At 36.2% G+C, this 11970-nt stretch overlaps 1 protein-coding gene across 4 annotated transcripts in view; it reads left to right on the top strand.

The window, feature by feature from the left end:
• DCLK2 (doublecortin-like kinase 2) overlaps positions 1-11970 on the top strand; it is an 82069-nt gene that overhangs the window by 37975 nt on the left and 32124 nt on the right. For 3 of the 4 annotated variants that reach the window (XM_010193483.1, XM_010193476.1, XM_010193491.1), the window contains exons 3-5: positions 4541-4643; positions 6758-6859; positions 10910-11004. In XM_010193483.1, coding sequence (XP_010191785.1) covers positions 4541-4643; positions 6758-6859; positions 10910-11004 — 300 coding nt within the window. Of the gene's footprint in view, positions 1-4540; positions 4644-6757; positions 6860-8185; positions 8237-10909; positions 11005-11970 lie in introns of all 4 variants that reach the window. The other variant, XM_010193468.1, reaches the window with a different exon arrangement.

The raw sequence follows: 11970 nt of genomic DNA, 5'->3' as shown, positions 1-11970 counted from the left end.
GAATGCTTTCTTTGCATTTTGCACTTTAAGACGTGCATAAACCCTTGAACTGTGAGGCTGACAGTTATGGTCAGACAGCTTCAAAATACTGCAAGGATTTTAAAGAGACTGTATGACTGTGAAGAGGAAGCGGCAGCCCTAACTTTATTTGAAAAGGGGAAACAGAAATTATCGTTACAGGTATGACCTGACTGGCAAAATAGACAGGTATTTGACTTTTGCTTACTTGGAAATAAAGGTTGATGAAAGGGGCAAGGCAAAGGGCAAAACCGTCAGGATGGCATAGCTGTAATCTGTCCCAGTCAAAGAGGAGTCGCATTTCCCTGGAGAAACGTGGAGACACCTCACACTGAAGGCAGTAGCAGGGAGGTTGTATCTAGATTTGTCATGCTGACATTTTACAAATTATTTGCCTTTTTTTTTTTTTTTTCAGCGATTCATGGAAAAAACCCCACTGCATTTCTTCAAGAATTTCAGCCTGAAATGCCTGTCACTTGCTGAGCCAAAAACATATACACAAATCCAGCTGTTACTATGCATGCCAGTTTTCCTAGTTTTCCTTTTGCCTTGTATGTTATGTGCTTCCTTTTAAAAATATTTGCACTGTATCCTGTTTTCTTGAAGTCAGTAGGTATAAATATTTCTTCCATTGTTAAAACAAATACAAATAATCTTGCATCTTTTTTCCAGTTTTCATGTTTTAGTTCCATTTTCAGCTGACAAATTTGTCATCCAGAGAAGCTTTCCCCAGACACAGGGTGTGGCTCTTCGGACTTAAAGTGTATGATCTCATTGCTGCTTAAATTGAACCAGCCATACTGAATTAAGACCAACCATTTGTCTTCCCTGCTCTGCATTCTTAGAATGAAGCACATTTGTAGAGCTGGAATAAATACATTGTAACCAGTGAGCTCCTGGCTGGTACGTGGTTACAGAACTCTCTTAAGTCCTAAAGCCTTGAGAGGAATTGAATTCTTCAGTAATTTTTTTTTTAATAATGATAAACCCTAAAAAAATTCCCTGTGCAGCTCTGTATATAAGCCTTACATAAAAATAAATAAATACTTGAAATAGATTTTTTTTTTCTTGTAGACAAACAAGTCACATTTATCTTGTTATTTTAAAAGAGCACTAATTAAAGCCACAGACAGGAGAGACATTCTGCTCAGTTTTACTGCGTGGCCACCAATGGAAAGCATGCATTCAAAGTACTTGTATAGAGCTTCTGTGAATGTAAACTAGAAAGTGGCCAGATTTGAATCTCAAAAATTACCTAATGACTTTAATTTTAAAAAACCTTTCAATGCTGTTGAAAATCAGATCTCATTTTGGTGCTTAACCTCTTCAAAGTGTCTAAAGCTTTTCACATTTTCAGCTTCATGCACAGAAGCTCACAGCATCAGGACTAGCAAGAGAGTTGTTACTCGAATGAATGACCACATATTTCTTTTTGCTATGGTACACTTATGTGCAGCTTTACTAATATAATCTTCCTTTGAAAGGCATTTTAGGAAATATTTTGAAGGACTCAACAGTTATTTCAGCACCAAGTGCAGCAAAACAAAGGATGGGTAAGACAGAGTATAGACACTTAGTGGAGAGAGAAGCTGCATTTGTCATACACTAGTTTAACAAACCAAGTTTTGATCCCTAACTTACTGGAATAACTGACATGCTATTCACATGCACAAGTTCTACTGCTAATGAAACTCTAAAAATATTATCAATACATGTTCAGAAGGATTTTTGGGTTTAAATTTCTAAACTGATTGAATCCTTCTCACAGCTATAAAAATTGCTATATAAACTCAATATAAATACTCTTTGGATGGGAATTGTGTGAATTGCCAGTTAGACCACAGTGGACTGGCAGCATTCAAAATCCCGTGGAAACTATTGATTTCAGCTTTCCCTCAATAGTTTTTTGCACCCTAAGTGAGCACTGTTATAATTAATTGCAGCATGTGTATTAATTTTCCTACAGAATTAAAAGACGACTGTTTATTTTAGCATCTGTTTGCACCCTGGGAACTGCTCTTTGACTTTATTATGATAAGGGCCTAGAAAAATAACTATTAGACTGTACTTTTAGGTAAAATTAAGAGTTTCATGAACTTGGTTTCAAAAGTACTTCCCTCACCTTATAATGTGGTTATTTGGGATTGGCAAGATCTAGCAGATCTTTATTCCTTGTTGAATACACTTTTTCAGTCCTTTTTTTTTTTTTTTTTTTCATGTAGTGTATTTTATGCATAACCAGTCCAGACAACTTTAGGGAGAAGGAGAACTTCCAGTATTCACTGCTGGAATACAGCAAGCATCTATCTGTATCTTTCTCATACATGTGAGCAGACTGAGAGGCTGACATTCGCCTGAGCTCCAAGATGCAGGTGCTGTTGCTCCGTCTCCAGCAGTTTATCTGATCGCTGGTTCTCATGTTGCCAATTCCTCCCATGTGTTCTTGCTGGGGGAAACTGTACATACATGAACATGTGGGAAAGCACCTATGGTAATTCCTGTCTTTCTTAAAGTCCTTTATTTCCCTCCCAACAGCCATTTACAAAAGATTTTAAGGTACATTTCAAGGGTACTCCTGTCATCTTTTGTGCACCGTTCCTTTGAAGAATTGCTCTGCAAACAACAAAAGGATGATGTTGTATGAAGTTATATCCCCATGTATTTCCCAGAGTCTGACACAAGACCTGTCATTCCTCTCTTACTCTCAGCTCGGATGTTAGACTGGATAGGTTAAGGGGTGAGGGGGAGGCTTTGAATCGGAACTGAAAGATTAATTTTAGGCTCTCCTAAACCACAGCATTTAACTCTAACCTGCTCAAAACAGCACTACTAGAGCATGGGAGACATGAGTTGAGCAGTGATGGGTACACAAAGCTTATGGAAATGATGCCCAGTCTGGGGTCTTTGGATGTGAACTTGTGCTTCAGAGAATTTCTGTGCCCATGTCCACCAGTGCTACTGGGATAAGTCTTTGGAAAGCTTTCTCACAGCTTCTCCTGTAGTGGTGGCTTTTGGTTGGTTGCTGGATTCCTGAAATCTGTGCAAATGATGTGTCCTCTTATTAGTAGAGAAAGTTGTTAGGTAGAGAAGAATAAATCCCATGTTAGCAAAACTTCTCTTAAATTTCTATGGCCTTTTGAATCCATTTATTACTGCCTCTTCAGTAAACTAGAAGGAGTGATTTCAAATACAGCTGAAAATACCTCTTGTCAATGACAGCAGATTGTCACTGCGATGGTAAAATAGGAATAAAAGGGTTTTGGTGATGGCTCGAGTCCTTTTGGCTGCATACCACAGCAGCACAAATGCTGGTTACGGCATGTGGCACTGTAGTGGGGATCTTGCTGTAAAAGGCACCGGCTGTTACTGTGGGTTAGCTGCCATGACAACTGCGCTGCTGGTGAATGCCCTGTGTGGCTGTTCTTGCAGAGACCCGAGCGTCATTGATATTCTGAGTGTTTCTCAGACTACTACAGACAGAAACCTCTTCCTGTAGATCTGCCAATGTTTACTATTGTCACAGTGAGTAAAATATGCCGATAGTGTTGACAGGTATCTGGGAAGCAAAAAAGTCAGTTTCCCTAAAAGCAGTTTTTTGTTTTACCTCTTTAATTACATGGTTTCACCAAATGGTTCTACCTTTCTTAGCTTCTACATAGGTTGTATTCCCAGATCTCATTTGAGTGTGCAATGTTAAAAAAGAATCAGTAAACTATTATACAGTAAATTTTAATCCGTTTATAAATTCAAATAGCTTGCTAACTGCAAACACATTTTTTTTTCTTTATTGTGGCATTTTTCATTTTAATTGTTTTTAAAGCAGACACTTGCTCCTTCACAAGCTGCCTTTTATTGACTTTTCAGGAGTGAGGTTTTTCAAGGTCTTTGATTTTGTGTTTTTAAAGAATATCTAAAACAGTTTTCTTTCTGATATCTCCTGATATTTCTATTCTTGAAATACACTGTAACATCATTACTGGTACAAATAAGTATAGACAGAGCTGCAAAGGTCATGGAGGGGTCTCAATATTTCTTTTTTTCTTTAATACAGAATACCTTTTAATAAGAAGGGATTATTTTTTTTTTAACAGGGCATTTAAACATGGAAATGAAATGCCTGAAATAAAAGAATAAATTTGTAGATGCAGTCATTTTAACTCAACGGATGTTCCTATAAGCAATTAATGTAAGAATACAAGAAGCTTTCATTTTTGAGTAGTGTTTATAGCTGGTTTTGTCTAAGTCATCATCTTGCATGGCAAAAATAGGCGTGTTAGTGTTAAATATAAGAGAAGGTGGTTTTGGAGGTGAGGGGGCAGTCATATTTTACATCCTTGGCCCCTTCCTTCACAGTGAGCTGAGCTAAAATGCTTGAAAACTGTAGTGTGTGTATCATCAGAAAAAACCATTATGGTATCACTGCAAAAAGGAAAACACAAACTAATTATTGCTGACTAGCTGAAGATTTAGCATTTGAAAGTACTGCGATTATTTATTTTGCTTTGCTTATTTTGCTGTCAAGGTCACGTGCTTGCAGGACTTCTTTGGAGATGATGATGTCTTCATTGCATGTGGGCCTGAGAAATACCGATATGCTCAGGATGACTTTGTGCTGGATCACAGTGGTAAGACTCTACATCCTAAACCCATTGAAATAGTCAGCTTCGTTGTGAACTCTACTTGCTCCCCTGCTCCATCTGATCCTCAAGGGTTGTGTGATTTAGATGTAGATTAAAATGTTTTTCCAAACCATCATCAGGATTCTGTAAGTCTGTTAAAATGCACTAACAAATCTGATCTATTTTCTTGGAAAACACACCCTGTCCCTAGAGTTACATGGAAAACAGCGCTGAATTTTAGAAGGTTCAGTCATGGATCTAATGGATCTAAAATCCATTAAAAATGTTCTCTTAACATCTGTGATCTCCATGATGATCTCCGTATTGCTGTCTTCATTAGAATTTTGAAAAATCTCATATGTAGCCATGTTCATTTCAGGTCTTGAATTGTCCTGCTAGATAATTCTCACATTTCAGTCTTATCTACTACAGATCAGGTGTTGAGCCTGTTTATGTTGTGAGTTTGTAGAGGTGTTGGGTGGGGAAGTTGGTGAGACAAACTGTGACTTCATGTCCATGCTGTCTACCATTGACAGATAATTAGTTTAGCTTGTTTACTGTTCTTTTTCTGTAAAGAGAAAATTTATTATGTAAGTTCAAGGAAAAAGCTCTCTTCTCTATCAGAGCGTTTTCGAATTGGCTTGGAATACCAAATCATATATATGCTGATTTTTTTTTTTCTCGATGTTTTTTCTGTTTATATTGGTTAAGCTGTAGAATCAACCTATTTTTTTTTTTTTGATGAAAAAGTGAATCTGTGGTAGAGCAAACTTGTCCTGGCAAGAATTGTCAGGTTATTTGAGGAGAGCTTCAGATTGTGAATAAGAGGGGATTTTTTTTTTTTTTGCCTTACTCTCAGGTGAAAGCAAAACCACTTGCTGTTTTTCTAATTTTTACAAATGCCATAACTTCATTATAAAATCTTCAGTTACATCAAGAGGTATAGCTATATATCTAGCCACAATGGTTCATATATTTGCATGGATGGAGGATTCGGCTGGTTCTCATTCTATTGTTATTGCCAAGGTGCTTCTTTTCCAGAATGGCCTGATCATGTTGACTCAAGTAGTGTGGAGGTGACAAGAAGAGTATTTTTTAATATAGTTTTAGACTAGCTAAGATCTAATTATATTCTTACGCAAGAATGGAAGAGCATGGTTTTCTTAACTCGCACTGCAAATCCAAGTTTGGGCAAAATAATAATTTCCCCTTGCAGAGTTTAATGCCATAAGTTTGCTTTCCCCATTTCACCATCCACAGACCAATTGATCTTGTGTTCTTCCTGAGAACCCAATGATGGAGGGATTTTTTCTACCTTTGTATCTTCAACTTTGATGGTCCCTGGTCTTGATGGAGAAAAGCAGGTTAGGTACAGAGTGGGACATGACTTGACAGGCAGTGCATGCAGCTCTACTTATTTCTGGTGGTGACATGGCATCATAATAATGGCATTGATGTCATAGTGATGAATAACAGGGACAAAATTTGGAAGGAATTTTGTATGATTCAGTTGGGAGCAATTTGCAATGGATGGTAACTGTAGGAGTTAAAATGTTTCCAAAATGTCAATGAAGATGTGACTACTGATTCCATTACCATTTAAGTTGTCCTTTATTTAATGATATATAGCTGGTGGTAAATGGCTGTAATCTATTGTCTCAGCCTTTTGGAAGCAATAGACATTTTTCACCTCTTTAAAAAGTGATCACAATATCAATTTCTTGCAAAAATTAAGCTTGCTATGAAGTTTGCCTATATGAAGCTGCCATTACAATGTGCAGGATTTATTGAATTGCAGAAGAATCTTGGCATCATCTGACAGCTTTACTCTTGCAGCTGTGCATAAGTAAAGACTTGACCTACAGTAATAATCCAGCTCAAGACATGAAGAATTGTTAAATGCAGAATGTTAAATACAACATTTGACTGGCTCAAAAATGTTTATATGATATCTAGGTTAAAGTTCTAAGATGTTCTTATAAATTTGTTTCATTCAGTTGGGTAAGCGTGCTTAGAAAATACTGATGTTCATTTTTTGGATACTAAACAGCACCAATAGTGTTTGTAGGAAGTCTGTATGATGAACTGTTGTCAAAACTCTCTATCTGCTTGCTTTGTAGAATGCCGTGTTATGAAGTCCTCTTATTCCCGATCGTCTGGCATTAGGCATTCTGGGTCCAAAAGTCCAGGTCCTTCACATCGAAGCAAATCACCTGCCTCAGGTACTCCTTCTAGTAAAGCACTGAACATGTAAAATATATGAAAGTTAGGAATTGTTTAATGGGATGAAAAAACTGTTAGCTCTGTCTGAAATACAAGTGCTATGCTTTGTTTCCTGAGAGGAAAAAAATTTTTTTTTTCAGTTTTTCTCAGATTTAGTACTAATTTATAATAAAACTTGGAATTATTTTTGAATCCTGAGAAGAAATGTGGTTTCTGTTTTTTAATTAACAGGCACAAAAAGTTTCAGTTTATGAACTTTGCAATAATTTGTGCTAATCATACACTTGGGATATGTCTTCAGCATGGCACTTCATTTTCTTGAACACTATTAACTACAGGATGGTTATGTGTTTAAATTCAAGCTCATTGAACTAGAGTATACCCTTAAGTATTTTAAATTTGAAAGACTTCTTCTGTATAAGCCAAATATTGTCGGAAATAAAAGATTTTGCTGTTTCTAGTAATTTTAGGAGCTGTTCTGGCATGTTAATGCCTATTAACAGTGAACTTTTTTTTTTCTTGTTGTGCTTCCTGTAATTTCAAAGAAAGGTTCATATTGTGTTTTTGCCAGCAGTTTGGCTCAACACCATATGTTTCAAATAAGTTTTATGCAAATAAACAGAAAGGAGAAACTTGGTTTTTTCCCTCTTTTTTTACCTTTGCATTTAATTTCTAAGTACAATAAAACTTAATTTATTCTTTCCCTCAGACCTGGAGAAGTAGCCCAGGTAGAATATGTAGATATATGATGCTCTGTTTTCAATGTAACTATGATGTAAGCTCCTGTGTGTGTATTCAAAACTGCAACATATTCCATAGTCTCATTTCCATATTAATATTTTGTTTTGTTTAATTGATGCTTTCTAAAGTAATTTTATGCCTTTGAGTTCTTTCAAAGTGGAATATTTATCATCTATTTATAAAGGTTGAATATTTAATTGAAAAACTTCAAAGAAGGATTACAATAACAACAAAGAAAATGTTGCATGAAGGGCAAATTTCACAACTTATCTACATGTCATGCAGTCCCATTAACACCAGTGAGATCATATGGGATATCTATCAACAGTGAATTTTATGCAAAGAATTTTAAAATCGGTGCTGTCGTTTTTTTACTTTTTCTACTTGGACACCCCTTTGGTTAGGTTAATTTGAAGAATTTATCCAAACTGTGTGGTATTTATTCTTCTATTTACTTGCCATTTTTTTCTCATGTAGTCTTTACTTATCTTTATTTACCCTTCTTCCTTTCATGCATGTTCACAGCTGTTTAATAACTTATTTCCTTAATGTCTTTTTCCTTTGTGTCAAATATATGAGTACAGTAAAGAGGGGTGGCCACTACTCCAGTGCTCATTCTTCAGCAAAATCCCCAGGTGAGCCATTACTATTATGGCTGTATATAACTAGCGTCTCCTCCTTCTCCATTTACCCTTTTTCACTGTATTTGTGAATGTTTTCAAGCTTTAAACACATGTTTTGTATTAAGTGAACCAGAAACGTAATAGGTGTGAACTTTTTGTTGAAGTAGATTGTTTGAGTGAGATAATACAAATTATGCTTTATAGTTGATGGACATCTGTAAATGATGTCCAAGTTAAATTTGTAAAGGTATAATTTGACTACAAGTAGAGGAGCATTCTGAGAAGCAATGCATTTGTATGTGTATTTTAAAGCATACTATAATGGAAAATTTCAAGCAGTGCAAAAAGACAGGGGAAGAGTTGCTGAAAAAATGTGAGTGCAAAAACATGTGTCATAATTACTCATTTTATTTGCAGTTTCTTACCTTTGTATTCTTGTGTTATTTCAGCCTAAGTTCTAAAACACCTTCAGTTCAAAGTGAAAGTATCTCTAAAATACTAAATCTCTTGCAAGTAACATGCATGTGTCTACAGACAGCTCTTTTAATAGGATCCTCAGCAGAATATACCATGTGTTGTAGAATCATGGAAGGACAAAAGTTGGAAGGGACCTCTGGAGGTCATGTCGTCACAACTCTGGCTCAAAGCACTGCACTTGTACACCCAGTATATCTAAGACATTAGCAAAGAGCTAGAGTACTGTTAGTGTATGCTGGGATGTTCTTCCTTTGACAGTTATGAGAGGGAAGATTATGTTAACCAGCCAATTTCACAAGTGCAGTTGAGTGATTCTGTCAATGCTTAAAAGTATGGTAATGACTTAGAGACAGATAAGGATATCTCATACTGTAGACCTCAATGGTCATGTTCAGGAAAGGATGACCTTTCCATGAGCTGCATTATAAAAAGACCTGTGAATAAACAAAAGTTTTCTGCTCCTGTAGTAATAGTTGGTCATTTGGAAGCAAATTCGTCTGCTGAAATACCTCATTTTTGGTCATGAATGTCACAGCTTAGTATTTTTTTTCTAATGGCTAGAGCAAAATTGCGTATGCAAGAAAACAGTAAGATAGCATTCACTAGCCCTTTTCATTCTATAGCTGCAAATCCTTTATAAAACAAGGGCACATTGATATGCCAGGTTTTAAGAAGGTTATCTTAAACAAAGCAATGAAAAGTCATCTGTGGAAAGGACATATGCTCCTGAATCCTTTTAGCTTATTAAAGATACTTAAATAATTCACCTGTTGTTCTTACAGGCAACCCTTCTTAAAGTCAGGACAAAATTATACTTAAACATATGGAATGCTTTTAGTGGGAAAGACTAAGCTAATAGTCATGTAACAGATCTGGGAATGTAAATCCAAGTTATCAGACTTCAAGATAGACTTATTCTGTGGCTAAATGCCAATTAGTTATATCTTAACATCACACACAAGAGAGATATTTTTGTGAAAAACAGGTATTTGTGGAAGTTGCAGTGCAGTCAGCCTTGCCTACTCACAGATGCATTGCCCAGGTTGTAAAAAAAGTATTTAGAAGGTATCTTCAGCACTCAGGGAATGTTAGGGTACTGGGTTAATAGACATTTGTAAAAAATCAAAATAGTGCTGGTTAAGAAACATTACATAACCCATGACAGACCTCTGAATGTGTAATGGATATGTGCAGTTTTAACTGTTATTTATTTCTAAGCTAAATTTCCACTTGCCAGGATTACTTTTTTCATTCTGAAAAAAGACCCAGTTCTTTGTCATGAATCAGCTGTGAAACCTTTTCAGCTCTTAAACTACTGCCCGATATTTTCCTCTCACAGGAAAAATGAGGTTGAGCTAGAGAGGAAATAATGTTGCATCATATAATGTTGCATTGTATTTGTGTATGATGAACAGCATGCTATTCTGTCTGCATAATTAAATTTTGCATCAGTTTGTTTCATTTAGAAAAATGCAAGAACTGACCTAAGTTATATTCAAGTCACCAGAGATATAGCAGATGTTCTATCAGGCCTCTCTGGAAAACTGGACTTAAAACAAATGAACTGAAGTCAACAGAGAGGTTATTTTATGTTTTCATAGACACTTTGACTTCTTGGAAGTTCAGAAATAATCTACTGGCTTTCAACTGTTGGGGTTTTTTTTCCTCTAAATATTTTTTTAGTTCTTTATCATCCAAACAGCTCATATTTCCTTTTTTGTTTGGTTTTTTCCCCTTGGAGAAAACCAAATAAAACAACTTGTGTTCTGTGAAACATTCTACCTAGAAAGTAAGGCGTTGATCCAAAAAGGAGAGATGAAGGGTCAAATTTCTTTATGAACACTCTCTCTCTCCATATTTTATCATGCAATATCACAATAAATCATATAATTTACAGAGGCTGTGGCTATTATTTGCCCAAAGCTCTTGCACTTGCAAAGGAGAGAACAGGCCTTTTTAATCTCTGGAATGACAATGCAGTATTTGTGTGTTTTCTTGATTCCCTATCTAGCCACAAGTTTTAGGGTTGTAGTTGTGTGGCCTGCAAACATATAATTTATTCCTAAATGCTGAGGAGTCTGTTTTGGTCTTTGTATACAGACTTGAGTGATAACTTGTCAAAGTAGTATGTAAGTTTCAAAGCAAATTAGGGTTTTTGACTTGTGTTCATCTTTTCTTTCATTTGTTTGCTTTTATTGCTTTGGACAGTTAATGGAACCCCAAGCAGTCAGTTATCCACTCCAAAATCTACAAAGTCCTCCAGTTCTTCACCAACAAGCCCAGGCAGCTATCGTGGACTCAAGGTAAGTGCCAGAACCATGAAAAACCCTAAATTCCATTATTCTCTGAATGATATATTACAGTGATGCTGAAGAAGAAAAAAAAAAAAAAAGGACAAACAAGAGTTATAATTCTATAGACTTATCCCTATAATTATAAGGCAGGCTTGCTAATGTATTTTCTGAGTTGAAGTAGAGAAGAGATCTGAAGATTTTTGTGTTTTGTCTTTGTTTGGCAGGACGAAACTCTCAATTTAGGAATGGGGGAGGGTCATGGTGACTTGAATATGCCAATTTGCCCTTCAAATTTTCCATTGTTTCATGGACTACAGAAACCTCCCAAGTAATTTATATTCCATCAGGTTATATAAATGTAGTATCCTCTTTTGGATACCTCATACTGTTGAAGCGTTGCCCAGAATTTTGTCTGAAGCACCCTTCTTCATCTGCGGCACATAATTTCACCAGTTAATGCAATCTCCTGCCTAAAAGCATGTGAGGGGTTTCTTTTGGAGCAGGCTGAGGTCTGGCAAATTTTTCTCTGTGTTGCATCAAGAGAATTATTTTCCTCTCCCAGTTAAAAATTGATAGCGTTTAGAGTTCTTAGAGGATCCTCTGTGCCTTTTGCTCAGTAAAATAAAAGGAACAGTCTGAAGCACAGTTGAGCATCTGCTGTATTTATGCAGCTGTCCCTTCAAGGAGAATTTTCTTATGAAATCCTCAACTGCAGGCTTTCTGGAAGCATACTGGATGGTTCACACTGATTGTGAACCAGTATTCTGATCAAGTAATAGCTCCCATTAGTGGATACAACAGTTGTGAAGAGGCTGCATAATTCTGTGGAAAAAATTTTTCTCAATTAAGAGACTAGCTAAAGGACGTGATTTGAATACTATTTAGATTGGGGTTTTGACATGCTAATTGTTACCAAGTCTTTGTCTGTTTTGCAAGCACCATGACACAGGTTTCTGCCAGGTTTCTGTGATAATT

Source organism: Mesitornis unicolor, unplaced genomic scaffold, assembly GCF_000695765.1.
Source record: "Mesitornis unicolor isolate BGI_N332 unplaced genomic scaffold, ASM69576v1 scaffold22280, whole genome shotgun sequence".
In the NCBI taxonomy this organism is placed as follows: domain Eukaryota; kingdom Metazoa; phylum Chordata; class Aves; order Mesitornithiformes; family Mesitornithidae; genus Mesitornis; species Mesitornis unicolor.
This window is presented reverse-complemented; position numbering and strand designations above follow the sequence as displayed.